The 27,992-nt window shown below is 41.4% G+C and overlaps 1 protein-coding gene across 10 annotated transcripts in view; it reads left to right on the plus strand.

Annotated features, from left to right (window-relative positions):
* Window positions 1–27,992, plus strand: part of Kidins220 (kinase D interacting substrate 220) — an 85,114-nt gene that overhangs the window by 22,293 nt on the left and 34,829 nt on the right. For all 10 annotated transcript variants that reach the window (XM_029484862.2, XM_029484865.2, XM_085830261.1 and 7 more), the window contains exons 9-22: window positions 734–832; window positions 2,167–2,265; window positions 2,709–2,807; window positions 4,692–4,869; window positions 6,152–6,316; window positions 7,126–7,305; window positions 8,232–8,397; window positions 11,456–11,607; window positions 11,800–12,089; window positions 13,457–13,597; window positions 14,298–14,541; window positions 14,899–14,987; window positions 16,637–16,781; window positions 20,071–20,233. In XM_029484862.2, the coding sequence (XP_029340722.1) occupies window positions 734–832; window positions 2,167–2,265; window positions 2,709–2,807; window positions 4,692–4,869; window positions 6,152–6,316; window positions 7,126–7,305; window positions 8,232–8,397; window positions 11,456–11,607; window positions 11,800–12,089; window positions 13,457–13,597; window positions 14,298–14,541; window positions 14,899–14,987; window positions 16,637–16,781; window positions 20,071–20,233 (2,210 nt within the window). The remainder of the gene's footprint in view (window positions 1–733; window positions 833–2,166; window positions 2,266–2,708; window positions 2,808–4,691; window positions 4,870–6,151; window positions 6,317–7,125; window positions 7,306–8,231; window positions 8,398–11,455; window positions 11,608–11,799; window positions 12,090–13,456; window positions 13,598–14,297; window positions 14,542–14,898; window positions 14,988–16,636; window positions 16,782–20,070; window positions 20,234–27,992) is intronic.

Consider the following 27,992-nt stretch of genomic DNA (forward strand, 5'->3'; position numbering starts at 1 on the left):
GCAGCCTATTGGGGTCCTCAGAATGGAAGCAGGCAACAGCTTGCTGGCTCACTTAGCACAGAAGTCTACAACTGACCTGCAGTTTAGCAATAAAATGCCAAGATACCTGAGCCCATGGCAAAATTAGTATTTGAAGTAGTGGAAAGCTGTGATTCAAAATGGCTGTTGCTTGATGAATGTCATCTGAGGAGCTGTGCTTGTGAGGCGTTAAACTTGGTTCAGTTCCTGCACAGGAAGCTGAAGTAGCCCGTCTGCCCTTTGCCTGTGACTGCCCACTGGCTATACCCACAGACACTAGTCTGGGATCCAGCCCTGCTATTCTTCAGAGCCACAACAGCATATCAGCTCTATGCCCCCAACCTAGAGCCTGTTGCTCCTATCACACAGCAGTCTTTGAAGAGGGTTTATTATGTAACATCCAGACTGTCAGCATCCTGTGACTTCAATTAGATGTGTGATGAGAAATTGTCTTCAAAGAGACTAGACTCTACCTGAGTAATTTATCCTTTTAAGTTTTCATCATGGAATTTCATGAGTCCTTATTCTAAAGACTAATGTCCTTTGTGTCATATGCAGAAGGTTGCTAATATCAGATATTATCAGTTAATTAATATAGTGATCGTCTTTTTCAAAGAGATTTTTAGAACAAATCTATTACATTAATAAACGAGTAGCCTTAATTTCAGAACTGTGTTCTTTATTTAGTAACTGACCTTGTGTTTTGTCCTTTTAGAGTGGTGATACTGTATTGATTGGCGCTGTGAGAGGTGGTCATGTTGAAATTGTTCGAGCACTTCTCCAAAAATACGCTGATATAGACATTAGAGGGCAGGTATGTGCGCTCTCACTGCGGTGACCATGAATGCTTGTGTCAAGTAGTCAGGATGCTGCCCCTCCTCCTTTCTGTGGAGATGAAACATGTGCGCCCTAATGCATTGGCTGTGTGGTGTTTTATTGGCACTATTCTAAAGTTCCAGAATTAATGCCCACTTAAACTCAGATTCAAGTAAAAAAGTCCCACACCATTCTAGGCTGTGTAGTGAAACTCGTCTTAAACTGAAGCAAGTGGCTGGAGGTGGTTATCTTGTTAGGGTGCTTGCTGCTCTTGGAGGGGACACCCATGCTGGGAGGCCTTAAACTCCAGCTCCAAGGGGGCTGACCCCATTCCTGGTCCCTGAGCTTCTGCACATGATGAGCTTTGGCCCACTGACTGCACTGGGCAGCTTGTGCACATGCCATAGGCTTTAGGGAAATGTTGGCACGGGAAACCTAGTGTGGCAGCTACAGGAGTCGGCTCTCAGTTAAAGGCTTGTTTTCACTAATGGATGGTCCCTAGGTCACCCGTTTTCAGACCACTGACAACTCTGTCTATCACTTTTGTGCATCTCTTTTTAGTCAGGTTTTTTTGTTGTTTGTTTGTTTTGGTTTTGGTTTTTCGAGACAGGTTTTCTCTATGTAGCCCTGGCTGTCCTGGAACTCACTCTGTGAACCAGGCTGGCCTTGAACTCAGAAATCTGCCTGCCTCTGCCTCCCAAGTGCTGGGATTAAAGGCGTGCGCTACTACTGCCCAGCTTTAATCAGTTTTTAATTGATATTCTGAAGCTCTGCTTTCCATGTCTGTGTTAGTCAAAGGTTTGTTTTTTGAGCAAGGTAGGTTACTGAAGGAGCTGAGCTGTTCAAGACAGTATAGGATACAGAGTAAATAAATATAGGCAAATAAAATTACAAAAGGAATGCCTGTGTCTGTCAGAAACACATTCCTACTTACTGTCTTCGCTGGGCTACCATATTTAATAATGACTTGTCCATAGCAGAGTTCAGGTATTGGTGACTTGTAACCTGTTTTATCTCTCTGACTGCATTTCACAGTGTATTTTAGGGCTGTGGATGTGGCCCGGTGATCTAGTGCCTGCTTAGAGTGTGTGAGGCCCTGGGCTCCATCAGGCACCACAGAAACAAAAGATAGCTTATCAACTCTGTGGTTTACTCCTGTTTTACTTAAGTAATACTAAGTTTTTCTAGGATCCTTTCATAAAGAGTTTCTCAGAAGTAAATCCTAGATGTCATGAAGATTGATATTTCCCATCAGTATAAGTATTCACACTTTATGTTCACAAATAGCAGCTTTTAGTACTGCATCTCACATGATTTTCGTTCCTTATACAGGACAATAAGACTGCACTGTATTGGGCTGTTGAGAAGGGCAATGCAACAATGGTGAGAGATATCCTGCAGTGCAATCCAGATACGGAAATATGCACGAAGGTACAGGGCACGCTTTGTTCTGTTAGCTGAATGATTCCGGCCTTGTAGAGGTGATGTCCTGGGTCAGGAAGCACTCTGCCAGTTCTTCACAAACCGTGAAGAGATTGCTGCCCTGTGCTCCTTGTGTGAAACTGTAACAGACTTTGGTGGTTGCAGTTAGCTGTGTGTGCAAGTGTCCTATACGAGAAAGTATATTTGTAATTCAATGAAAAGGTTAAAGTGCCTTAGTAATATAAAGCTGTTTCCATGCAAATCACTGGTAGGGAAAGCATCTCCTTGACAGTTTGTAAATTATGTTTTCTTTAGAATATTTCAGATTTGAAAAAATAAAAAAAAGAAAAAGAAAAAAACAAAACAAAAATAAAATAAAGAAGAATATTTCAGATTTGGACTTACTGAAGTAAAGGGAAGCTCTGTCCTTTAACCCTTGTCTCTGCCCACAGGATGGCGAGACACCACTAATAAAGGCCACCAAGATGAGAAATATTGAAGTAGTGGAGCTGCTGCTGGATAAGGGGGCTAGGGTGTCTGCTGTGGACAAGGTAAGAGCAGAGCTGTGCACGGCACCTTTGGTGTGGTGCTGGTAGGCCTTTAATGTCTGAGTGATGCCTGTGTGAATCTTGCATCTGGCTTTACATAGATCATTTTGCAGAAATAAACTTGGAAACAAGATGTTTGATCTTGCTCTGTGTTATTTTCAGCATATTTGTGAGTTTGCTTATGTTTTCCAGAGATTTCATGTGCTGAGGATATTTTGCTTTCTCGTAGGCTTGAGACTGTGGACTGGAGTTGGGTAGTTAGGATATGTTGAGTTTGAGGGCTGATAGAGAGTCAGGGGACTGTGACCAGCAGACATTGGGAAGGGTGGGATGAGACTCTGATGAGACACCTAGGATGGGGTTGGGCTCGGGGTTAGTGCAGGATGTGGGAGGGGTGGTAGTGACGAAGGCAGCAGTGCAAAGAACAATGAATGGTCAAAGTTTGCCTCTTAGAGTGTGCACCATGTTGTTGGTTTTATAATTATTCTTGGTTATGAAGTTTTTTCCTTTTCTGTCATCAGCTACATAAAGCCAGAACCATGTTGTCTTCCGTGTTTACATTGGCTTGGGTCAGTAGTTATTGCACCACTTGTACAACACAGGAAGAGAACTTCAAGAAGGAACAGACAGAAACAGAAGAACAGTTTAGATAAGAGCCTTCCTAGGAGCCATGGGAAAGACAGGCATGCAGGCCTCTTCCAGTTGTGTCTCAGAGCAATCAGTGTAGATGAGAGCTGGGGGTTGAATTTCTAAGTTTTACATCATGGGCTGTCTTCAAGGGAATGTTGGTGAAATGATAGATAGAGTACTCTATGGGCAGACTGGGAGGTCCTTCACTGTGAGTTTCCCAAGCAGCTGGAAGAGTCAGGTACAGACACTTACACACAGCCAATGGACATAAGCAGGTCCTCGTGGAGAATGGGGTGAGGAACAGTCAGAGGGCAGACCGGGAAGGGGATAACAACTGGACTGTACATAGAACCAGAAAAGGGTTGGCTATATCTTTTTAAAAATTAAGAGAGAATTAAATGAAAACAACAACAACAAAACCTTTATAGTAAGCTCAGAAGGTTCTGTAGCCTATAATGAGTTCAAGAGCAAAAAGATAGGTAGACACGTGGAAGAGTCCTCAAGCTCCTTTCTCCACAGTAGGAAGTCCGCTTCGAATATGTGCTGAAGCAGGGAAGAGGAAGGCAGTGACAGTCCATGGGGTTGTTTTGTACCCAGCCTTGTGAGATACATGATTTTATTTTAAAACATGGTATACCTACATTATAAAAGACTACTCATATGCATATATTAAAATTAAGTTCTTAGGAGAAAAAAAACCAACTATGAGTTTCCTTAGTGTGAGATGTGAATACTCACATGACTGAAGAGTCTCAGGGAAGAGACAGATAGTGCAGGGAGTGGACGATGAAGAGCCTAGGAGTTCCTGTAGTGCTCAGAGGAGAGGTGTGACATCACGGATCCTTAACAGCAGGCGCTTGACAAAGGCTCTAGGGGCTGCTGGGCTTGACGGGATGGCTGAGTACTGGCATGAAGGCTGGTAGAATATGGCTAGTTGAGGAAAGGTGCTGGTGCCCTTGGTCAGTGATCTGGTGCACAGAAGGATGCTGAGGAGGAGGTCCTGGCCTGGGAGGCATACGTGACAAAGGCTTTAAGTGAGCTGCAGGGAGAGAAACTGATTCTAGAAGCCAGAGAGGGGGATGGGAAGGAGATATTTCTGAGAAACACTTGTACAGGTCTAGGGAAAGGAACTGTGAAGAATACAGAGATCCAAAGCAATGTGAACCTCCAGATTGTCTGCTTTGTAGAGGCATAAAAAGTATTGCTCAGAGCTGCTTTTGAGAACAAGCAAGTTCAGCCTGTGCTGCCATTTTGCAGAAAGGTGACACTCCCCTGCACGTTGCCATCCGAGGGAGGAGCCGGAGACTGGCAGAACTTCTTTTACGGAACCCCAAAGATGGACGGTTACTTTACAGGCCCAACAAAGCAGGCGAGACTCCCTACAACATTGACTGCAGCCACCAGAAAAGCATTTTAACTCAAATATTTGGAGCCAGTAAGTAATGGGGTTTGTCCCTGACTCAGCCTGTACAGGCACAATTCTGTGTGTGTGTGTGTGTCTGTCTGTCTGTCTGTCTGTCTGGCTGGCTGTCTGTGTGAGTGCTTTCATGTATACATGTGTGCCTGTGTGTTTATATGTGTGTGTATGTGCATTTATTTATGTGCATGTGCCATGTGTGTTTTGCTGGAGGTCGAACCCAGGGCCCTACCAATACTAGGTAAAAACTTCATCACTGAGCAACTCAAACTTGAGTTTTTAAATGATGAATTCCTAATAAAAAACATAAGGAAAATAAATGGTTCAAGACACCTGGTCCCAAAAGTATTTTAACAGTTTTTATTATATTTATTCATTTTATTTTATTATGTGTGAGTGTTTTGTCTACATGAATATATGTCCAGTCCCCCTACCAACAAAAAGACTTTTAAAAATCATGACATTTTAGTGACATAGAGGGGTAGAGGCTCTTGCCCTGAGCCTGATGTTTTAAATTTTTTATTTATTATTTATGTGTATATTTCTGTGTGTATGTATGTATGTATGTATGTATGTGCGTGTGCATGCACCTGGGAAGGATAAAAAAATGTTGAATCCCTGGAACTAGAGTTATAGGCCATTCTGGACTGCTCAGTATAGATGCGGAAACCAACTGTGTCATCTGGAAGAGCAGGAAGCCCTATTAACCACTGAGCCATCTCCAGCTCCTCTTACTTCTTCTTAGATTTTCATCTAAAAAAATTTTTCATGGCTTTTTTTAAAAAAATTGTCTTCATTTGGAGGAATTGGTACCTGAGTCATTAAATCTTTCTGCAAAGAATTATTTTGTCTTTGATTATCTATTGTATTCTTTAATAACACTTCATAGTGTATGTACTTAAATATTTCTAGAATTGAAATGGTCTTGAACTTCTTTCCCATCCATGGTTCTAAGAATTGCACTCAAGGCTCATGCATGCCAGCAAGTACTCTACTGCTGACTGCATGTCCAGCCGTGGACTATGTGATGAGTGATAGAGAAGAAAGCATCATTTGTCAGCACGTTTTTTCTTTGCTGTACTTCAAGATGATGTATCTTATCATTAACTAACAAATATATTATAATAGATGACCTCAAATATATTATGGCCTCAAAATATAGTATTTGTGTAAGAATCTCTGAAGATGTTTTTATGCAGGTTTAAATGCTCAAGATAAGGTTTCCCACCCCCCATTTCCTGTCCCAATATACAGTGATAGCAAAGTTTAATATAAGGATGTGGTATGCTTCTGATTACAGGACACTTGTCTCCTACGGAAACAGATGGTGACATGCTTGGTTACGATTTGTATAGCAGCGCCCTGGCAGATATCCTCAGTGAGCCCACCATGCAGCCACCCATCTGTGTGGGCCTGTATGCACAGTGGGGAAGTGGGAAGTCCTTCTTGCTCAAGAAACTAGAAGGTAAAGGCATGTTTTGGGAAGTCTAGACATGCCGCACAGCAACTTGTTGTGCAGTAAAGCTCTGTGAGTAGCTGTCTTGTCACTCCATCTGCTGCGGTGGTTGGCATTTCTCTCCTTCTAGCTGATCCTTCATGAGTTTTCGTTCTAAATCAGGTCCAGCTGTGGGCCAGCATCTAGTACAGCCCTTGGCAGTGCATTTCATAGATTCTTCCCACACTTGTCAATTTGCAGACCTTCCAGTGAGCTCTGTGCTGCAGTCAGAACTAAGTACATTGTTAATAAACCAGGCCTTTTCTGCTAGAAGCCATTCTTGCTCTTCAAGGACAGGCTTCAGTATAGCAAATAAAAATGACCTCAAGCTTTGTAGAAACAATGACCGCGTGGTTCTTGTTAGGGTGATGCACCTTTGTGAACCTCAGTGGGGGATGAGGGGATCTAAGAGCGGTACTGACGTTGGAGAGAGTATGATTTCTGCCTTTGCTTATGGGAACAATATTTCCTTTAGTACAAACCATACAAGCCAAGGTCAGTAAAACCTCAGCAGATGAGAATAATGGGGAAAGAGTTTTATGCATTTCAGTATGAAGTAGGACTGTGGGGAAGGACAGGGGTAGGTGTGCAGTGTGGGGCAGGACGCTCAAACTGATTAAGAGAAAATGCTAGATTCAATGATTAAGCAGCAGCAGGATTATCAAAGGCACTTGTTAAGTGCCCAGCACAAGTTTATGTTAAAACAGGAAAGTATAAGAGTGAGTTAAAAGTTATCTCTAAGCACGACAAATAAAACTGGACATTGATCTTCCTTTCAGATGAAATGAAGACGTTTGCAGGGCAGCAGATTGAGCCGCTTTTCCAGTTCTCGTGGCTCATCGTGTTCCTCACCCTGCTGCTGTGTGGAGGGCTCGGCCTGGTGTTTGCTTTCACAGTTGATACAAACCTCGCCATAGCGGTTTCATTGAGTTTCCTGGCTCTTATATATATATTCTTCAGTAAGTCTTTGTTTTTTAAAAAATCTTTTATTTTTATTTATTTATTTTTTAAGGTTTATTTATTTATTATATGTAAGTACACTGTAGCTGTCTTCAGTCACTCTAGAAGAGGGAGTCAGATCTCATTATGGATGGTTGTGAGCCACCATGTGGTTGCTGGGATTTGAACTCAGGACCTTTGGGAGAGCAGTCAGTGCTCTTACCTGCTGAGCCATCTCTCCAGCCTCCTTTTTAAATCTTTTAAAAATGGAGAAAAACATTGAGTGTTACTTAAAACATCTGTCTCTTAAAAACTTACTCTATTTTTATAATTGGCTGAAAAAAATTGATCTTTTTGCTACTTGGTTGGTATAGAGTAACCGTGTACATCCCTGGCTGGAGTGACTGTAGCACCAGTCCATTTACCTGCTCATACCTAACTTGCACAGCATCTGTTCCGTGCTGATGACCCTCAATACCATCACTGCACTTCAGTGGACCTTGCTGAAGGAAGGCTCCCTGGCTGTTGCTGGCCAGCTCTTGGACATTTTGACCATTACGATGATTTTTTAGCTTTTCAAAAGCAAGCTAGGAAAGCAAAACAGTCTGTTTCAGGCTTGTCTTCAGCTGGAAGAAAGGAAATCGATTCATTATTGAAGGAAGTAGTAACTGTAGCAGTTGCAAACACGACAAAACCCAGCTCCTTTGCATCTGAACTACCAGCTAGACTCGTGAGGCTTTGCCTTTTCTTATGATTCCAATGCCAGTTTTTAGTTTCTGGTTTCACACGCCTTCTGTATGTTGAGAAGGTCACTTGAGGGATTCTTCAAGGAGGATTTAAGAATTAGTATGGTCAATAAACAGTTAGATAGGCTCAGCTCTCCTTTACTTGTTACGTGACTATAGAGAAAACAAGCTGCCTAACTAACTGAAACTGTAAATTCCAGTCGTCATTTACTTCGGTGGACGGCAGGAAGGAGAGAGTTGGAACTGGGCCTGGGCTCTCAGCACCAGACTGGCAAGGCACATTGGGTACCTCGAGCTCCTCTTCAAGCTGATGTTTGTGAACCCACCCGAACTACCAGAGCAAACGACAAAGGCGTTGCCTGTGAGGTGAGGTGCTCCTTTTACAGAAGGAATCTTTAATACGGGTAACAAAAGAGTTTAAAGAATTTTACAGGTCATCATATTCCAAGAAATATTGCTACCTTAGTCTCTTAGTTGAACAAAACAAAACAAATGAAACAAAACCCAGTAAGTCCCAGTACCTCTGAGAAACAGTTCACAGTGTATCCTCCTCCTATGCATGAGGTCGGTTTTCCACAGCATGAAATCTGCTCATTTTCATGGTATTTTATTTGTACAGAAACCTCTCCCTCATCCTTGTACCTGTTAATACTTAGGGCTTTTCTGGGAGCAGTGCCAGGGTTTAAACCAGGGTTCACTGAGTCACTCTCCATGATAGGGCCACACCTCGCCTCTATTTCCATCCTTTCTGATACTGTGGAAGGAGTATTGACCTTCAGGGTAGAGTCCTGGCAGACAGAGGTCTGGAGTGAAGGCCTCACTTCTCCTTGAAGGAAGAGTAACCCCTGGAAACCCTGCTCACACCGAGCTGCTCTCTCCTCATCTCTGCAAGTAGACATGTGTGTCTAGAATGATTGAGTATCTCAAACAGGAAATCACGAGAAAGAGGTGTAATAAAGGAATAAAGAAAGGTGTAAGATTCTAGATAGAAGAAAGGGTTTTTTTTTTAGATAGAAAATTTAGAGCAAAAAGCTTCCATAGGGGTTGGGAAGAAGAATTAAAAATCTGTTAAAGGATTATGAAGTTTTAAATTATAATAAAATAAAATATGCATACTTTCTGATAAACATAAGTCATTCTAACCATCAAAGCTGTGCTAGGAATATAGGTGAGAAAAATAAAGGTTAAAAAATTACAAATACAAGCTGGAGAGATGGCTCAGTGGTTAAGACCACTGGCTGCTCTTCTAGAGGTCCTGAGTTCAATTCCTGGCAACCACATGGTGGCTCACAACCATCTGTAATGGGATCTGATGCCCTCTCCTGGCATGTAGGTGTACATGCAGATAGAAGACTCGTATACATAAAATAAATAATAAATAAAGAAATCTTTTTAAAAAACAAAACAAAACAACCCTTTAAAAACTTAGGAAAAAAATTACAAATACAGCTGGCTGTTTTTTACTCCTGGGTTCTACATCTCCAGATGCAACCAACTATAAATTATAAATATTTTAAAAAATTGTACCTGATACCTTGAACTAAACAATACAGTGCAACCTTTGTTTACTGTTTACTGAATGTAGCATGTTCATTGTATTGATATCGTACCGAATCTAGACATGCAATATGTGAGATTGCAATATGTGAACTTTTTATTTTCTATAAGAGACTTGGGCTGATCCTAGAACCAGCTACCTATGAATACTGAGGAACCATTATACTCAGCATGTAAATTTAAACATTAAAAAGATTTAAAGCTGAGAAGTTTTAGAGGAAAGTGTTTGAGGTTGGAGATGTGGCTCAATGGTTAGAAGAGCTTGCTGCTTTTGTAGAGGACTGGTTTGGTTTCAGCACCTACAATGGGTGACTCACGACCACTTGTAACTACCATCAGGGGATCTGAAACCCTTGTCTGGCCTCCACAGGGGTCCATACAGTGTGTGCATACACACACACACACACACACACTAATCATGAAGTAAATATTTTTTAAAATAAAGCATGCAATATAGGATAATACAATGGAGGGAATTTTTACAGAAAATTAAAGGTTTAAATGAACAAGATGGGCATTTTGAAACAGAACAGTCAACATGGTATCAGTCAGGACCACAATCTCTAGTACAGTGTCATTCCAGACTGTAATCTTGTCAAGACCACAATCTCTAGTGCAGTGCCATTCCAGACTGTAATCTTGTCAGGACCACAGTCTCTTGTACAGTGCCATTCCAGACTGTAATCTTGAAACATGTTTTATCTCCTGGGTTAAAGTGAGAATTTAGTTTAGATATGGAAGAAAAAGAATGAATTAATGCAGAAATAAGTAATTCTGAGACTGAAGATGTCAGAAAATCAATTTTTTGAAGAATAACTCAGAAAATAATATTTTATAATTATTTCTAAAAACCTGGTATATGTTAAAGCTATAAATAAAATAAAACATTAAAAAAGTTTATTTAATTTTATTATTTTTAGGGTTTCTTTTCTTTTCTTTTTTTTTTTTTTTGTGTGTGTGTGTTTTGCCTCATGTATGGCTGTGCATATGGAGTTCAGAGGAGGAGGTCAGATCTCTGGACTTGGAGTTGCAGACAGCTATGAACTGCCATGTAGGTGCTGGGAACTAAACCTTGGTCCTCTGGAAGAGCAGCTGGTGTAACCATTGAGCCATCCCTCCAGCAGAAACCTTGCTTCTAAATGATATTTCTGGGTTTTGAGTTACTGTCTGTGGTGAAGACTCTCCTGCCCTGACTGCCTCAGCTGTTATTAGAGCTCTTTCTCTTTTGCCTCTGTTCTCACCCAGGCCGGGCTCTGCCATCACTCTGCCCTTTCCTGTTGGCCAGTCACACACATTGAACACGCTTGTGTCTTTGCTAAGAGAAAGTCTAACATGCTCAGCCAAGAAGATAACACATCTGCTCCCCTCCCTTAGAACTTTAAAAGCAAGTTTTTGAAAAGAACATCAAAGAAGAAAAAAAAAATACAAAATAAATAAATAAATTAAATAAAATAAAAAATAAGAAAAAAAAACAAAAAAAAAAAGAAAAAACAAAAAAAAACCAAAAAAATAAAAAAAAAAAGAAAAGAACATCAAAAAATATAGAATAAATGGGGGCTGGAGAGATGGCTCAGCGGTTAAGAGCACAGACTTCTCTTATGGGGGAGCTGGGTGTGATTCCCAGCACCCACATGGTGGTTCACAGCCATCTGTACGTCCACTTCTAAGGGATTAGACTTCTTCTGTCTTCTGTGGGTACCAAGGATACATGTGGTGCATAGACTTAAAATTAAAATAATTTTAAAAGAAGAAACTGCCATTGTCTTTAGAAAAAAGGAAATGTAGAATAACTGATAGAGATGGTATGTGTATGCTAGAAACGCTGCATTCAGTAGCTGAGTAACATCCGGCTTGGTCTTCCCCCAAGGTTTCTGTTTACAGATTACAATAGACTCTCCAGTGTCGGGGGAGAGACTTCCTTGGCTGAAATGATCGCGACCCTCTCAGATGCTTGTGAGAGAGAATTCGGCTTTTTGGCTACCCGGCTTTTTCGAGTATTTAAGACTGAAGATACTCAGGGTAGGATTACTTCCCTCCCTCTCTTCCTTCCTTCTTGAAGTGTTTCTAGGTGTGGGGGAGGGAATAAATGTTCATTTATTTTCATGAGATCATGAATTGAACCTTAGAGTCATCATATGCTCTTGACCAAAAAGATTACAATATTCTGAGTACATGATACAATAATTGTTAATACGATTTATTCTATTACAGGTAAAAAGAAATGGAAAAAAACATGCTGTCTCCCATCTTTTATCATCTTTCTTTTTATTGTTGGCTGCATTATTGCTGGAATTACTCTTTTGGCTATATTCCGAGTTGACCCAAAACATCTGACAGTGAATGCTATCCTCATATCCATTGCATCCATCGTGGGGTTGGCCTTTGTGCTGAACTGTCGAACATGGTGGCAAGTGCTGGACTCTCTCCTGAATTCTCAGAGAAAACGCCTCCATAGTGCTGCCTCCAAATTACATAAGCTGAAAAGTGAAGGATTCATGAAAGTAAGGACTTATCACTAGATAAACTAGTGGGAATATGCCGCTGTCCCCATGCTGACTTGAGCATGTTCTCGAAATGTTAAAAAGTTACGTTCAAGGGTTTTGTTGTTGTTCTGTTTTTATTTGCTCAGCAGTAAGGACTGAACCTTAGACTTGTGCATACCAGGCAAGCACCCTACGACTCCAAGTCTATTGCATTTAATTTAGTTTAATTACTTTGTTAGACTTATAGCAAACTCCATATATACCCCATGTACCTTTTTTTTTTTTTTAGTTTTTAAAATAAACTTATTTATTATATGTAAGTACACTGTAGCTGTCTTCAGACACACAAGAAGAGGGCATCAGATCTCATTACAGATGGTTGTGAGCCACCATGTGGTTGCTGGGGTCCAAACTCAGGACCTCTGGAAGAGCACTGAGCCATCTCTCCAGCTACCCCATGTATCTTGTGCACAGCCTCTATTATCAATACCTGTCAAAGGAATGCTATATTTGTTCAGTTGATGGACCTGCATTGGTCCATCATAGACTCAGTGTCCACAGTTTACATTAGGTTCAGTCTTAGTGCTGTGTATTCTTTGGGTTTGCACAAATGCTTGATAACATACCCAAGATTACAGTATGTTTACTGCCATGAAAGTGCCTGCCTCCTCCGTTCAGCCTCTGTCTCTCCCAGCTCCAGTCAAACCCTGATGAGCTCACTATCTCAGTATCTGTGTCTTTCCCATGATGTCATGTAGTTGCAACCATGTAGCCCTGTCATATTGGCTTCTTTCATCCCTTTTGTAGCTTACAATTGCATTGCTTTTTAGGCCTGAATAATAGTGTTGCCTGGAAGAAGAGTGTACGTTTATTCAGTTTCCCACAGAAATAGATCTTGTTGATTTACATATTAGCAGTTATAAATAAAATTGCTATAAGTATCTGTGCTCAGGTTTTTGTGTAGATGTAAGTTTTTAGTAAGTAAGTTTTAAGTTTGGAGTAAATACCAAGAATTGTAATTACTAAGCCTTATAGCATGAATATATTTAACTTTGCTAAAAACTAGATGCCATCAAGGAGCCGAGAGTAGTGCAGCCACCAGTAGGTGTTTTGGGTGGAATTCAAGTCCAAGGCTTTTGTCATTCAGAGTCTTTAGTTTTGACAAGTAAGTCTCTCAACCTGTTCTGTAGTCTGTAAATTCCTATCATAGCATCCCTTGATGACATCCTGAGAATCACGTGCTATCAGTCCATAACTGAAACCCCTACAACAGGTTTAAATGCATGAAACCCTGAAGGGATTTCTTTTCCTCCCATTGGATGGGTTTCTCTTGTGCATCTAAAGGGATGTGCCTTACCTTCTTGTGTCTTCTGTGCTTTGTGCAGGTCCTGAAGTGTGAGGTGGAGCTGATGGCCAGGATGGCCAAAACCATCGACAGCTTCACGCAAAATCAGACGAGGCTAGTGGTTATCATTGACGGCCTGGATGCCTGTGAGCAAGATAAAGTGCTTCAGATGCTGGACACTGTACGTTTCAGCTGTCTCCAGACTTGTCACTGTGGCCACGTAGGATGCATGACTTCACAAAATACCTCAGTGGGATGAAAACTGTGCTGCTTATTTAAGAAACACTGCTCTCTCTAGTGAATCTCTCATTCACAAGAACTATGTTTTAAAATTCACAATTATAGCAAAAGTTAATGTTTGATCAAGAACGATTAAATCATTTCAGCCTGATGGCACTTTAGGAAGAAAACACAGCAAAACCTCACAGAGAGCATCTCTGAATGACAAGTGTGGCTCAGCTGTGCAGCAGTCATGTTTGTACTCTGAGAGGACAGAGGGAACCCGGAGAATTTGTAGTGTTGTGTTAAAGCAGAGGACCAGTAATCTGAGGTTTGCTATAAACAACAGGGGTTAACTGAGTATGCAGAACTCACATGTGCTCACCGGAAATTGCCATGTGTTGATCTTACTTTTGTGTAAGCTGCAGGTGTCTGAGGAGGAACCCACATTAGCAGTTCCCTTTGTTGGTTGTGTCACTGGTAGATGATAGCAATCTAAGATTGAGCCATCTATAAAAGTTGTTTATATAGAGAATAAATTTTGATGAAAAAATGAATGATATTAAAAAATATAGCACCAAAGGATAGTCATATTTTTAAAAAGATTATTTCTTGTATAATTTAAAAATTTGCATCACGTCCATACCTTTCTTCTACCACAGGTCCGAGTTCTGTTTTCAAAGGGCCCTTTTATTGCCATTTTTGCAAGTGATCCGCATATTATTATAAAGGCCATCAACCAGAACCTGAATAGTGTGCTTCGTGATTCAAATATAAATGGACATGACTACATGCGCAACATAGTTCACTTACCAGTTTTCCTTAATAGTCGTGGGCTTAGCAATGCAAGAAAATTTCTTGTAACTTCAGCAACAAATGGGGACATTTCGTGCTCAGAAGCAACAGGTAAGTACCAAGCCCTAGAGTGCTCAAGCTTGAAGGCAGCTTGTAGAAGGAAGGGTTTATTTAGCTATGTTCCGAAGGGATAAGAATTCAGCACCCTTATGGCGGGGAAGCGTGGCAGTGGGGCTGGAGTAGCAAGCTGAGTTCCCATCTTACACTGCAAGCAGGAAACGGAGAGTAAACACAAAGGCATACATCTTCAAACTCAAAACGCATCTCCAGGGACACCCTTCCTGCAGCAAGCCTCACCCCCTAAACCTCCCAAACCGCAGCAGCAGTGGGGACCAGTGTTCAGACACAGGAGGCTCTGGGAGAAACTCATTTTAACCACCACAGCGCTGTCTCGATGCTTTCTTCCAGGAGTACAGGAGGATGCTGACAGAAGAGTTTCACAGAACAGCCTTGGGGAGATGACAAAGCTTGGTAGCAAAACGGCCCTCAACAGAAGGGTAAGGTGCCATTCCTGCCATTTAATGGCGCGATTGAATTTTCCTTAGAGTGTTGGGGTTGAGCCCAAAGCCTTTCGCATGCTAGGCAAGTATTCTGCCACTTAGCTATATCCTGACTCTGATTTTTATTTTTTTAGCAGTCATTCAAATAAAATTAAGTTTGTGGCACCTAGTGTTCTCCTGTAAATAACGCCTAGTGTTCTCTGTAAAGGCAAACGCCATGAGGTCTTGAGGTCAGTGCGGAGCTCCCTTTCAGCATCAGCTGCCTCTGAGCTGCCTGGAGGGTAAAAACCTTCGTCAGGGAGGAGGCCCCCACCCCGAAGCCTCTTCCCAGATCACTGCTGACTCTGCACCTAAGTAGTAAGATTTCCTAGCCAGCAAATGATCGTGGCCTCACATTCGTTTCCGAGCAGGTGCCGTCCCTACTTTTTTTTTTTTTTTTTTTTTTTAATCTCTTTAGGTTCTTTCTCCTTGCCCAACGTTTACAAGGTCTGGATTGTAGTCTCCATGCCCATGTGTGCTTCAGGGCCCTGCCCAGTCTCCCTGGGTTTCTGGCTCAGAGCTTCAGTCTCTCTGTCCACCCATCTTATTTGTAGAGCAAAACCAGGTGTATTTATCTAGGCTTGTAAAGTGGGAAGGTGTCCACAGGCAGGGGAGCTTTGCTGATAATGTCACTTACGGATGGCTGATGTGGGCTCATACTTGACATTGCCTGTTTTCTTGTTTGCTACCATCTGGACATTACTTTGGTTTTTTTTTTTTTTTTTTTTTTTTTTTGGTTTTTCCAGACAGGGTTTCTCTGTATAGCCCTGGCTGTCCTGGAACTCACTTTGTAGACCAGGCTGGCCTCAAACTCAGAAATCCGCCTGCCTCTGCCTCCCAAGTGCTGGGATTAAAGGCGTGCGCCACCACGCCTGGCTTTTATTTTTTTTTTTTGGGGGGGGCATTACTTTTTAAACCTTGTGTCTTTGGCTTTGTGCCCACATGCTTTACAGGATATGAATTCAGAGATAATATGAGTGACACATGATATAGCCAAGGTCAGGCGAGTGTGTGATGCTGCATGTTGGATTTCTCTCTTGGCAGTCCAGGTTCTTGGGGACCTATGCTTTCATCTACCTTTCCCAGCTTCAGGACTCGGGAGAATGTTCGTCTCTTAGGAATGGGGTTCCTTAGCCACTCCAGCCCACTCTACAGGGTGCCTTCGACTCTTCGAGGAAATGCCAGGGAAGTTAAGAGTGGCTGTGCCTGGGATAAAATCGTGCTACACTTTCAAACAACCTAAAAATAGAGACGCTGAAGCCCTAGAACCATGAAGGAACTTATCTGCTTTATTGTTTTATGGCTCCCTAGTACGAGGCTTTATGGAGCTTGACCGTGATTCTCTTTACAGAGTTCTGTGCACTTCTTATCTGAGACATTACGTTTTCTCTAACACATGGGATGCCTGCCTGCCAACTCTACTGAGTAACTGCTCCGGAAAGTGTCTGCCTCAGAAGTGACTGTACTTGACTAGCCTGTAATCTTTCTCTTTGGTTAATACTGTGAATTCTGCTTTTCTTACCCACCGAGTTGGCTCTGCAGTCTGTTTTGTTGGTCTTACCATAAGCGTGCATGTTAACTGTTTCTCACTGGTGCTGTTGTTTCAGGATACTTACCGCAGAAGACAGATGCAGAGGACCATCACGAGGCAGATGTCCTTTGATCTCACAAAGCTGCTGGTTACTGAGGATTGGTTCAGTGACATCAGTCCACAAACCATGAGACGGTTACTCAATATTGTTTCAGTGACAGGTGACTTTTGTTTCTCATGTTCTGTGACAGATAATAAGTTTTGTTTTGTTTATATTGTTTTGAGATAGTAGGCATTGAACTCAGGGCTTGTGCAAGCTCTGTGAATGTTGTGCTATTGAGTTGCACCCCCAGACTCACCGTACGCTTTCACGTTAACAGCACGTTGCGTGTGAGCTTTGTTGGTAGTGGTAGATGATAGGTAGTAACTTTTTTGTAATAGTATTGGCAATCTGAGATCACTTGGAAATTTATCTTAAAAGTTCATCATTTTAAAGTTCTTTTGCTTTATATTTAGGCTAAATTTATATAATTTATATAACTGAGCACATTAATATTTGTGCTGAAATTCAGATTTTTATATACTGCTATATTATTTCAGTTTTTCTATGATAATTTGAATAAAAACATTTGTAATACAATGGAGACTATTAGCCAGGCAGTGGTGGCCCACATCTTTAATCTCAACACTCTGGAGGCAGAGACAGGCATATCTTTGATCAGGTTCAAGGCAAGCTTGGTCTCTAGGTCAGCCAGACCTAAACAGAGAAACCCTGTCTCGAACCTTTCAAGCCTGCCCCATTCCCCCAAAAAAGAAGCTTATTGCTATGACTGATTTTTTGTGTGGATGCTGTTCTTCTGTATGTTTAGACTAATTAGCATTAGAGCAGTCATAGACACACTTGCATTTTAACTTATAGAATGTGTTTCTTTCCTTACATGGTATTGCTTGGTACCTTCTGGTGTTTCCTAGTGTTGACTCTGTCAACTGGAATTGCATTTTATACTAAGTTTAGGGCTCCTGACATAAACTGTATTATAGGTGGGGGTCATACCTCAGATAACATTTTATAGTTATAAATCTCTTTAAATGAGACTTCAACCTTCCAATGCTGGTTCGACAGAGGAACTGTTTCCGGATATTATTGCTAACACTGACATTCTCACTTGACAATATGTCTTATCATCCTCCTTATGCCAAGAGTTGGTCTGGGCATGGTAGAAATTTAACAGGAAGTAAGACAGCACCCCTCCCACTCAAGCTACCTCCCTTTCCCTGGAACTTCTCCTGACTCTGCCCCTGCCTTGGCCCTGCTTCTGTTCTCAGCAAAGCTCCTTGGTAGAGCACACTGCCCTCTCCCATGCTGTTCTCCCTCCAGTCCTCCCAGATTTCCCAAGACCCTTCTCAGCGCTTCAGCGAGGAGACTACACTTGAGGTTCCCCAGTGGCTCCTACAGGGAGCGTGCAGGGCCAGGGCTCCATCCTTATCTGGATGCCACAAGCAGCTGTAGCAATGGTTTCCCTCCTAACTGTTGCTAGTTAGCACATTGTGTCCTCTTGCTCTTTAACATTAGGCTGCTCGTGACTACAGTTCTTGGAGCTCAACTTTGTATCTTGACCAATTTTCATTAACATGGCCTGTCATGATTCTGAGCAGTGGGTTTTCTCAATTCTTTACGTGTTTCCCTACCTATAAGCTTTTCCATGAGACCTTCCTGCATCTCAAATGAAACGATTCTGCTGCCTCCTTCCATGTTTCCTCCTACTCCATAGAACAGCTGTCTTCTGACACATACTGTCTTTGTCTGTCTGTTCTCTGGAAGGGGAGACCCTCATGCAAGGGTCTTTGTCTGATCTGCTTAACTGCAGTACCCACTTCAGCATCTGGAATAGATTGTGAATGAGTAAGAGACCTGAATGAAATTAGAACCACACTTCACATGCCTCTTGAGAGAAGCATTCTGAGGAAAAGGAGCAGCAACTGCAGAGGCTGGGAGCTGGATTCCAAGAACAGCTAGAGTGCCAGCTTGGGTGGAATGAGAGGAGCAGAGCGGCGTGAAGTGGTGTCAGAGAGCTGCAGCTTATCCGAGGCCATAGGGCTCCAGAATCCACAGCAAGGAATTTAGAGTGTTGAGACATCTTCAGGTACTCCAAAGAGACCTGAGTTGATACCTTTAAATAATTGATGCTAGCCAGGCCTGGTGGCACAGACTCAAAATGTAAGCTATTCACAGGGCTGAGGCAGGAGGATCTCAAGTTCATGGCCAGCCTGGGCAACTTAGTGAGTTGGATGTGAAGGTTTACATCTGTAGTCCTAGCAGTCTGGAAGTGGAGGCAGGAGAATCAGGAAGTCAGAGCCAACAGGCTACATGGGGCCCTATGTTTTAAAAACTAAAAACTTAGCCCCTACAAGAAGGATATTGTCAAGCTTATCTTAGTGCTTAGTCTTTCATTTTTGTTGCTCCCCCAAAAGACACAGCTAGTTAAATGTTCACCTAGTTATTTCATAGGCTGTCATTTGCTGACTTTATCATCTGTTTTGCTGAGTGAATGCTTCTGAGGAAGGCTGTGACTGTATCATCTGTTCTGTTCTGGGGTTTACCACAGTTAGTGTTCATGGTAAGTCCATAGTTGGCAAATGCTTGTAGCATCGCTCACTGGGATGAAGGAGTCATCCTGTCAGGCATCCAGCAGAGCACACCCACCTTCCCGGAAGGTCAGTGGTGAGATGCAGAGGGAGGGCCTGAGGCCGGGGAAGAGCTGGATGGGGGGTCGTCACCTGCATAATGAAGAGCGGGCCAGCAGGATCCCCATGAGAGCCTGTCAGACAAGTAGAGTGGGTGCAGGTCTGGACTGACCTGGTGGTGATAGGATAGAACTGCCGCTCTTCTCACTTAAGAACCAGGCCTCTTTGTAGTACTGTCAAGGTGAAGGCGTCAACACACTGGAGGGAAGCCTTGATTCTGAAAGCTTACCGTGCAGTTGTCCTCAAACTAGCATGCCCTGAGGAATGCTGAGTTAGTCCTCTGAACACCCTAAAAACAGGCTAATTGTATTCAATGTGTAGACAGCAAGTTTTAGATACATTGTAACACGCTCTATGTAGGTAAGTAAGAAGGGAAATAAATTCAGCCGTAACGCAGAGACTGACCAGTATGTTTGGGTTCCATTAAGGTCCCAGAGCTGTCCTTAGCAGTCAGCATGGACTGCCAAGGCATTTTATTTTGTTTGTTGGTCTATTTTTTGAGACAGTCTTACTGTGGCTCAGGTTGGCCCCAAGACTTGTCCTATTCTACTTCAGCCTCCAGTGTGCCAGGATTACTGATGTCTGCCACTATGCCCTCTGAGTCTTTAAAACCTGGATTTTAGAAACCATATAAATACTTGATTTAAATCTGTAGTATAAACAAGTGGCAAATTTTTCAAATTTTAAATATCAATTATTTGTGACTATGCTAAACATTTTGCTTAGTATGTTATTAATTTTTAAATGTTTATGTGTTCATTAAAGGGCGGCTACTAAGAGCCAATCAGATTACTTTCAACTGGGACAGGCTAGCCAGCTGGATCAACCTTACTGAGCAGTGGCCATACCGGACATCCTGGCTCATACTATATCTGGAAGAGACTGAAGGTATTCCTGATCAGATGACGTTAAAGACCATCTATGAGAGGTATTTTACTTGACTGTTTTGCTCTTAACTTTGCTTTGGGTACTAAAACACAGAGTGTGCACACAGACTTTCCTTCTGAATTTAGTCAGTCTTCTTGGGTTCCTTGGTGAGCTCTGGAGCTGTCATCACATAGCTGCTGCCCTGTGAGCTTACAGCTCCATTTGTACTTCCTCTTTTTACAGCTGTTTACAATTGTAAGAGTTACTATGGCTTTTATAAAGTCACAAAGCCAAAATGATTTTGTTTGCCAGAACACTTACTATAGCTTTAAGGTCCAGCTGCTGGTCTAAGAAACTGTTTCTTAAAGCTGGATGGTGGTGTGTATGTGCCTTTAATCCTAGCAGGTGAAGTTCTGACTTCTGGACTACCTTGTCTATAGAGCAAGTTCCAGAATGGCCAGGGCTACACAAAGAAAGCCTTTCTCAAAAAAAAAAAAAAAAAAACCCAAAAATAAATAAACCGTTTCTTAGAAAAAGATAACTTGTAGAAACTAGGTAAACTTTAAAAATGGAGTATAATTTTATACCGTTTTAAAATATAAATAAAATAATAATATAGTTTATATTTTATAGTCTCTAAGAGTTCAGATCATTTTTATTCTCTTGGAATGTTGTTAGCATTTGATTTTTCCTAACTGGTTTTAGGATTGTAGAGGACTGTTCCAGAGTCTGTCCACAGCTCTGAGCTCTTCTAGGCTTCTGTTCAAGTGTGTCAGTGGCCTAACCCTGGTGCAGCTCCAGTGAGACGGAGCATGGATGACCTTGTGCCGTGAGAACTTGACTTGGGGCTGTTAGAAGTCATTGTATCTTGAGATCATGAGTGAGCTTATCCTTGGTTGTAAAATACAAAACTTTATTTCCTGAGCAAATGTGTCTGTCCTAAGTTAGGAGTTAGGTAATTGTGCTTCCTAGATGAGTGGTTATTACAGTTTAGAGTAGTGTTAGCATAGTTCCTGGCGAGGAAGCTTGAGGTTCTGAACATTCATAACTCCCCAAGTCACGATGCAGTCTCATGTGGCAGAGCTGGCATTTTCATCTGGGACGCTCTGATCTAATGGCACTCATTGTAAGCACTGCAGCGCTAACTTCATTCTCACAATTCCCAGAGAGGTACTGTTATCCTCAATTTCACATTAGAAAACAGACACCAGTGGAGATAAGTCACTTGCTAAAAGGCCAGTGTATGATAGAGCTGGGATTTAAAGTGAGGCTCCACAACCTCACTCAGGTGTGTGTCGGAAGGACTCCTTTCATTGCGTCCACATGACATGGACGCTTTCCTAGGCTGGGGTCCTACCAGAAACATACTGAAGTTTGTTATGGAGTCAAAGGGCTGGAGTTTCTAATGGAAACATGGGCTGCAATGTTGACATTTTCTGTTTCCTATTTCTTTAGGAACATTGCAAACTACTGTAGTTTTTGTATGAGGTTTCCTGTGGATTGTTTATTAATTGTAACAAATTTACAAAACAGATAACTGCTATTTTTTTCTATAAGTTGTCTTTGCCATCAGAGAAACATGAGTTTTCTGTTAAATAAACTGTTAGTTACTGCCTCTCCAGTCTGTCTGTCTCTGTCTCTCTTGGTCTGTGTCTGTGTCTGTCTCTTCATTTTTTGACAGAGTAGCCATGCTAGTCCTCGGTTGGGCATGGAATGGGCTTCACACTAGCCCCTTTCCTGCTGTGACTGAGAGTCCATTTATCAGAGACACCGTGGCCAACAATTCAAGAAGTGTATGTAGAGTCTGCACAATCTATGACAAGGTTGGGAAGAGTGATAAGAGTCCCTAGGCAATAGAAGTAGGAGAAATATAAAATAAAGCAGATTTAAAAGACATTTCAAGACTGACTCAGGTCTGTCTGACAGCAGTTGTCAGGTCCCTGTAGCTCTGCTGGACGCTGCACCGTTGTTGTTTGGGTGTGTGTCTCCCTGAAACCTGTTCCTGTTGCTTTTCTTATTTTTGTGGTCCTGGGTGTAGAACTCAGAGTCTTATGCATGATGGTAGCACATTCTACTGCTGCTCCACACCAGCCCACCTTGTTTTTCTTAAGAAGCCAACATTAGTAGGTATTTTGGTGCTTAGATGCTTTCTTTCAGTTTCTTTTGTTCAACCTGGTTAATTTCTTCATTAACATATATTGAGTGTAATTTTTCTCACTGAGAGCCGGAGCTTACGCCGTCATTGTGCTCTTATATGGTGTAGGGGCTGGTTGGGTGAACAGAGGGAGAGATAAAAGGCATACCATGTTTTGAAGTATGTGCATGTTTAATTTTCTTCTCTATTTAAGCAATTTTGCAAGAATAAGAATAGTATAAACACCACCACATCCCCATCCTTCCTTCAGACTCATCTGTTACTGTTGACTTCATTGCTTCGTCAGCTCCAACCACGTGGTCTTCCAAATCTTGTTCTCTCTTTATGTTTATAGATCTATACCAACACAAACATAGTTTTTCCAAACTCTGTGTGGGAAATTACACATACCATATCATTTGCCCCTAAATGCTTGAGCTTTCAGGACTTATAGTCTGATTGAAAGTAAAGCATAGCCGGACATGGTGGCGCACACCTTTAATCCCAGCGTTTGGGAGGCAGAGGCAGGTGGATATCTGAGTTCGAGGCCAGCCTGGTCTACAGAGAGAGTTCCAGGACAGCCAGGACTACACAGAGAAACCCTGTCTCAAAAAACCAAAAAAAAAAAAAAAGTAAAGCATGCATATTTGGAACAAATAGAGACGGGGAAGGGAAGATGGCCTAAAAAATTAGCCAGCTAAGTCATTTTCTGGGCAGAAGGAGACTTTTTAGTCTACTGTTCTTTGGTGAGAGACAGTTGCTTGGTGTTTCTTATGTTTTGTTTTGGGGGAAGAAAGATTTATTTTGGTTCATGGTTGTAGTCTGTTGTGTTGTGAGAGCATAAAGGACTAGAAACTCATGGGATGCCAGCCAGAAGACAGAGAGAATGTCTGTGTTTGCAGGCTTGCTTCTCTTCCCACTTTTTATTCTGCCTGCACCTGCAGCCTGTAGGGGATGCTGCTGCCTGTATGTCTGTCCAGCCCTTGTCAACCTGGTATTCAGCAAGTCTCTAAGCCATTACCTTCCATTTCCACCCCTCCTGCTCATCATGCAAAATGCGTTCAATTCATCTGTCCTTAACCTTAACAATTCCAGTATTGTTCAGTAGTTGAAGTTCAGTATGTCTTGCGAGACACGAGACAAACTCTTAGCTGTGAACCCTTGCAATATCAAAAAGAAAATGACCTATTTCCAGACTACAGCGGCACAGAGTAAAGATTTCCTTTCCCAAAGCAAGGGAAGGGCTTAGAACACAGGGATAGGACAAAACCAAAGCCCAGAAGGGCAGACATTAGATTCTGTAGATCTGGTTCAAGCATCCGAGCATCTGCTGTTTTTTGTTTTGTTTTGTTTTGTTTTGTTTTGTTTTGTTTTGTTTTGTTTGTTTTTTTGAGACAGGGTTTCTCTGTGTAGTCCTGGCTGTCCTGGAACTCACTCTGTAGACCAGGCTGGCCTCAAACTCAGAAATCCACCTGCCTCTGCCTCCCGAGCGCTGGGATTAAAGGCGTGTGCCACCACGCCCGGCCGCATCTGCTGTCTTGGTGTGAGAGCCAACAGGCGTAGGATTCTTGTCTCTCTAGCTTTGCCAACATCGCCTTTCTTGGGATTGCTTGGTTTATTGCCTGCAGCTTCCCTCAAACTATGTCCCAGGTAGTGGGAGTATTTAACTTCCTTGGTTGCTTTTGTGTCTTTAGCTCTACATTCATGATTGATGCATCATTTCCTGCAGGGCCACCTGCATTCACACCAACCCTGTCATACTTTGCCTGTCTTCCTAGGGTTTTCTGAAAAAAAAAAAAAAAACAAAAAAAAAACAAAAAAAAACTTGTGCTTAGTGTCCCTGACCCTGTAACATTTACATTCTGTGTGTCTGCAAACCCAGCATTGGATAGGTGACACCAAAACTAAGTTAACTAAGTGAGTCCACAGCCCGATGCTCAGTGCTCACTGCCTTTGTTCCCATCCACATTCAGATGCCTCGAGTTCCTCCTGGAATAGCCCACCAGCTCTACTTAGGGCATCCTGGAGCCTCTCCAGCTTACAGCCCCAGCTTCTCCAGCTTCTCCCTGCAGACCTGGCCTCAGGTTTCTTAGGGATGGCCAGAGCAGTCTCTCTACTTGTCTCGCACTCACTCTCTCTGTGTGTGTTAGACTTTCAGTGCGGCCGGCGACTGCAGCTAAGGACAGAATGGCTATATTTAGCTCATGCTTTCAAAGGTCTCTCTCTGTTTGCTGTGCTGAGGAAAGCCTGGGTGAGCAGAGCTGCTTTCATTGTGGCAGACAAGAAGCAGAGAAAGAATTGCTCATGCTTTGCTGGAAATTTAAAGTTTGCATTGTATACAGATCGCACCATCTGAATCTCATAGGTAGTTCTGAAATTTTTTTCAATTTTAAATTGAAATATGTCTTGTAGGCAAGAAAGAATTCTTAAATTGAGATGTGGTGACACATGCTTTTAATCCCAGTGCTTGGGAGGCAGAGGCAGATGGATCTCTGTGAGTTCGAGGCCAACATGATCTACAGAGAGACCCTGTCTATGGGTTGGACTAGGGGAGGGGGGAGAGAAACACTTGCATGCTGTTTAAAGATAATAACAATTATTGTACCCTTTTATGAAGAAAATAGAATATTGTAAAATAATTATTTGGGGAGTGGGAAATGGTTTTTTAATCATAATGAATATAAATTATAGTGAATTTTTATAGTGGAATATTTTATTTTGATTGCATCAATATAGAATAATTTATATTAGAGGCAAAATCAGACCATGCCAGCTTTGTTTTGTGATTTAGCCAACCTATCGCTTTAGCCCTCAGCCCTGCTGGTCTTGCTGTCTGAGAGAGAGCAGGCTGATGTAGCGTGACTGTGAGGCGCTTGTCTTTTTAACTAGGTCTTGTATGCCTATAAATACTTACAGAGGACACTTGTAGTTATCCAGCAAAGAGAAAAAGATAGTGTAGAAAGCAATCGGAAAATCATAAGGGATTTTACTTAAAACACATAAAATAATTGGCTACGAACAACTGTAGGAAGACAATTTGCTCGGCTTATTGAGAACCCGTCTCTTACTTTAGCAATTTAGATGGCTGCTTGCACTTACCCATAGCTGAGTTCTTTGGTACTTGTCATTTGAATAATAAAAAGTTTTGTTTACAGCTGACAAAAAGCAGCAGCATATAATTGATATTCATTTGTTTTATTAAAGAAATCTGATTTGGTAAAAACAATCGGAAAATAGTATTTTTAACGCTAGTAGTAAAATTTATTTTTTTAATCCATAAAAAGCCTCATTTATTTTTATAGCAATTTGATGACACATCTGCTTGCTTTATTCAGCTGAAAAAGAAAATGTTGGTTCTTGGTGTTTGGTAAAATTGCTTTGTTAAATTATTTTCTAAATTGTTCAACTTTTAACAAATGACATTTGATACTAACACTGGAAAGCAATTTCAGCTAATTAAGTAGATCCCTCTATAAACCATTGGAACATTAAGATGACATACTGTTCATTCAAGATTATTTTAATTGGTACAATTATTGTAATTTTCTTGCAATTATGTGTTGAGCTAAAAGCTTTTGTCTAGATCATTTGAGGGTTTTTTTTTTGTTAACATACATTTAGTAAGAAGAAAGAAAGTTAAATAAAAACTGTAGATAAAGATTTTTCTGTCTACCTTTTAGTGCAGCATTTTAGACAATCATTGAAGTGTTTTAGCATAAAAGTTTATTTCTGGTATTTTAGACACTTAAAGCAATGATAGAGACTTTGTAAAGATCAATTCAAATAGTTTTCATGAAGATAATACTTTAAATTTCTGTTTTGACGTTGCTCAAGCAATGATTTTCTCAAGAAGACATGGTCATCAGGACTTAGTGTGAGAGCTAGCATCCTCTTGATAGTCTTGGATTCTTAAAATGAACTGAATGGGTTTTAAGGAGGTAGAGAATGATGGCCACTTTCTGTCTCACAGAAACAGCTGTTTGCCGAGTAACCTTGGACTAAATTACCATATGGTAGTTATGGATCTATCTGATATCTTTTAAGTTATTCAGTCATATTTTAGCAAATATATCATATATTCATTTCTGATATGCAACAAAAGCTGTCAAAAGCTTAACTAATTTCATCTAACCTCCCTAGTTCTCCTTAGAGCTTAGCAATCTCCTTCCTGTTTCCTTCTTCCCATTGCCACCTGTCATCCCTTGGATGAATTACGAAAGCCTTTTGAAACCCTTCATCTGTGATTGTCCTTAAATCATGCCTTTGAGTTGCATGATCCTCCTTGTTGTACAGAATATGTCTTTTGTACTGATACTTATTTTCTTAAAGATTCTAGGAATATCTATTTAAAACATTATTTCATGCATGCTATTAAGGTGTTTTTTATGTATAGCTTTGAATTTTACTAAGAGTCTATATTCTTGATATGGTAGGACTTCTTAGAGATTTTGATGTTGCCATCATTCATGATTTATTAAATTATTACCTTGTGTGTAATTATTTTCATAAGCATAGCTATAGATATTCCCAACACACATTTGCTCAGAATGTAGAGGTTAAATATTTCTTTGTTTGTGAAAGAGATTGATCTAGTTCTTTGCAAAAATCATCTTATAAGAGAGAAAACTAAGTATGTTTTCACTGGAATGAAGACTCCGAGACTATAGCAGGAGTCTTACTTTAGGTGAAATAAGTAACGCTAGCAGGGTGGGTAAGTGTGCCGTGAGAAGTAACCCTGCAAATTGCACAGTGAGGTAGGGCACTGACACTTGCATGCAAACTTTTGACTTTCCACTGTTCATTTGTATTCTTGATAGAAATTAATTGGCAAATCCAGATTTATTTATTTATTTATTTGTGATTTTCAAGACAGGGCTTCTCTGTGTCGCTCTGGCTGTATTGGAACTCACTCTGTAGACCAGGCTGGCCTCAGATTCAGTGATCCACAGGCTTCTCTGCCTCCTGAGTACTGCGATTAAAGCATGTGGCTGTTATATCCAGATTTTTACAGATAAATAAAAGTGAAGGGCAGAATTTTTCAAACATTCATTTATTTTTATCTTATGTATTTGGGTGCTTGCCTGCATGTGTATGTCTGTGTGACACATGCATGCAGTACCCTCAAAAGCAGAATCCTCCGGAACTGGAATTATAGATGGTTGTGAGGCACCTTGTAGGTTCTGGGAATAAAACCCAGGTCCTCTGGAAGAACAGCCAATGCTCTTAACTGTTGAGCTCTCTCCAGCCTGGAAGAAATTTTGAAATTTATTTTGATGCACTTGGAAAACATACCTGCTATCATTGTTTGTAGAAAAGAAAAACTGAGAGAAATTAGCTAGGCAGGTTAGGTCAGTCTTGAGTCATCTGTTATTGTGCTCTGCCTCTCATTTGTTCTGTTATTGCTACTGGATTTGTAGCCAATTAAAGGCTGTGAGAGAAATTACTGGAGAAAAAAAAAAACAAGGTAAAATTTGTTGTTCCTTGCTGTTGTTTTGTTTTGTTCTGAGATAGGGTCTCATTGGCTGGCCTGGAACTCACTGTGTAGACCAGACTGGCCTGGAACTCACAGAGAACTGACTGCTGGGAAATAGTTCATGAGAGCCTATTATGGACAGACACTAGTGTAAATAGTAGTATTTACTGTAGAATACTCATGTGCAAGGCTGGCAGAGATCCCTGTCCCAGG

This window comes from Mus caroli, unplaced genomic scaffold (assembly GCF_978045245.1).
Source record: "Mus caroli unplaced genomic scaffold, Mus_caroli_1 scaffold_14, whole genome shotgun sequence".
In the NCBI taxonomy this organism is placed as follows: Eukaryota; Metazoa; Chordata; class Mammalia; order Rodentia; family Muridae; genus Mus; species Mus caroli.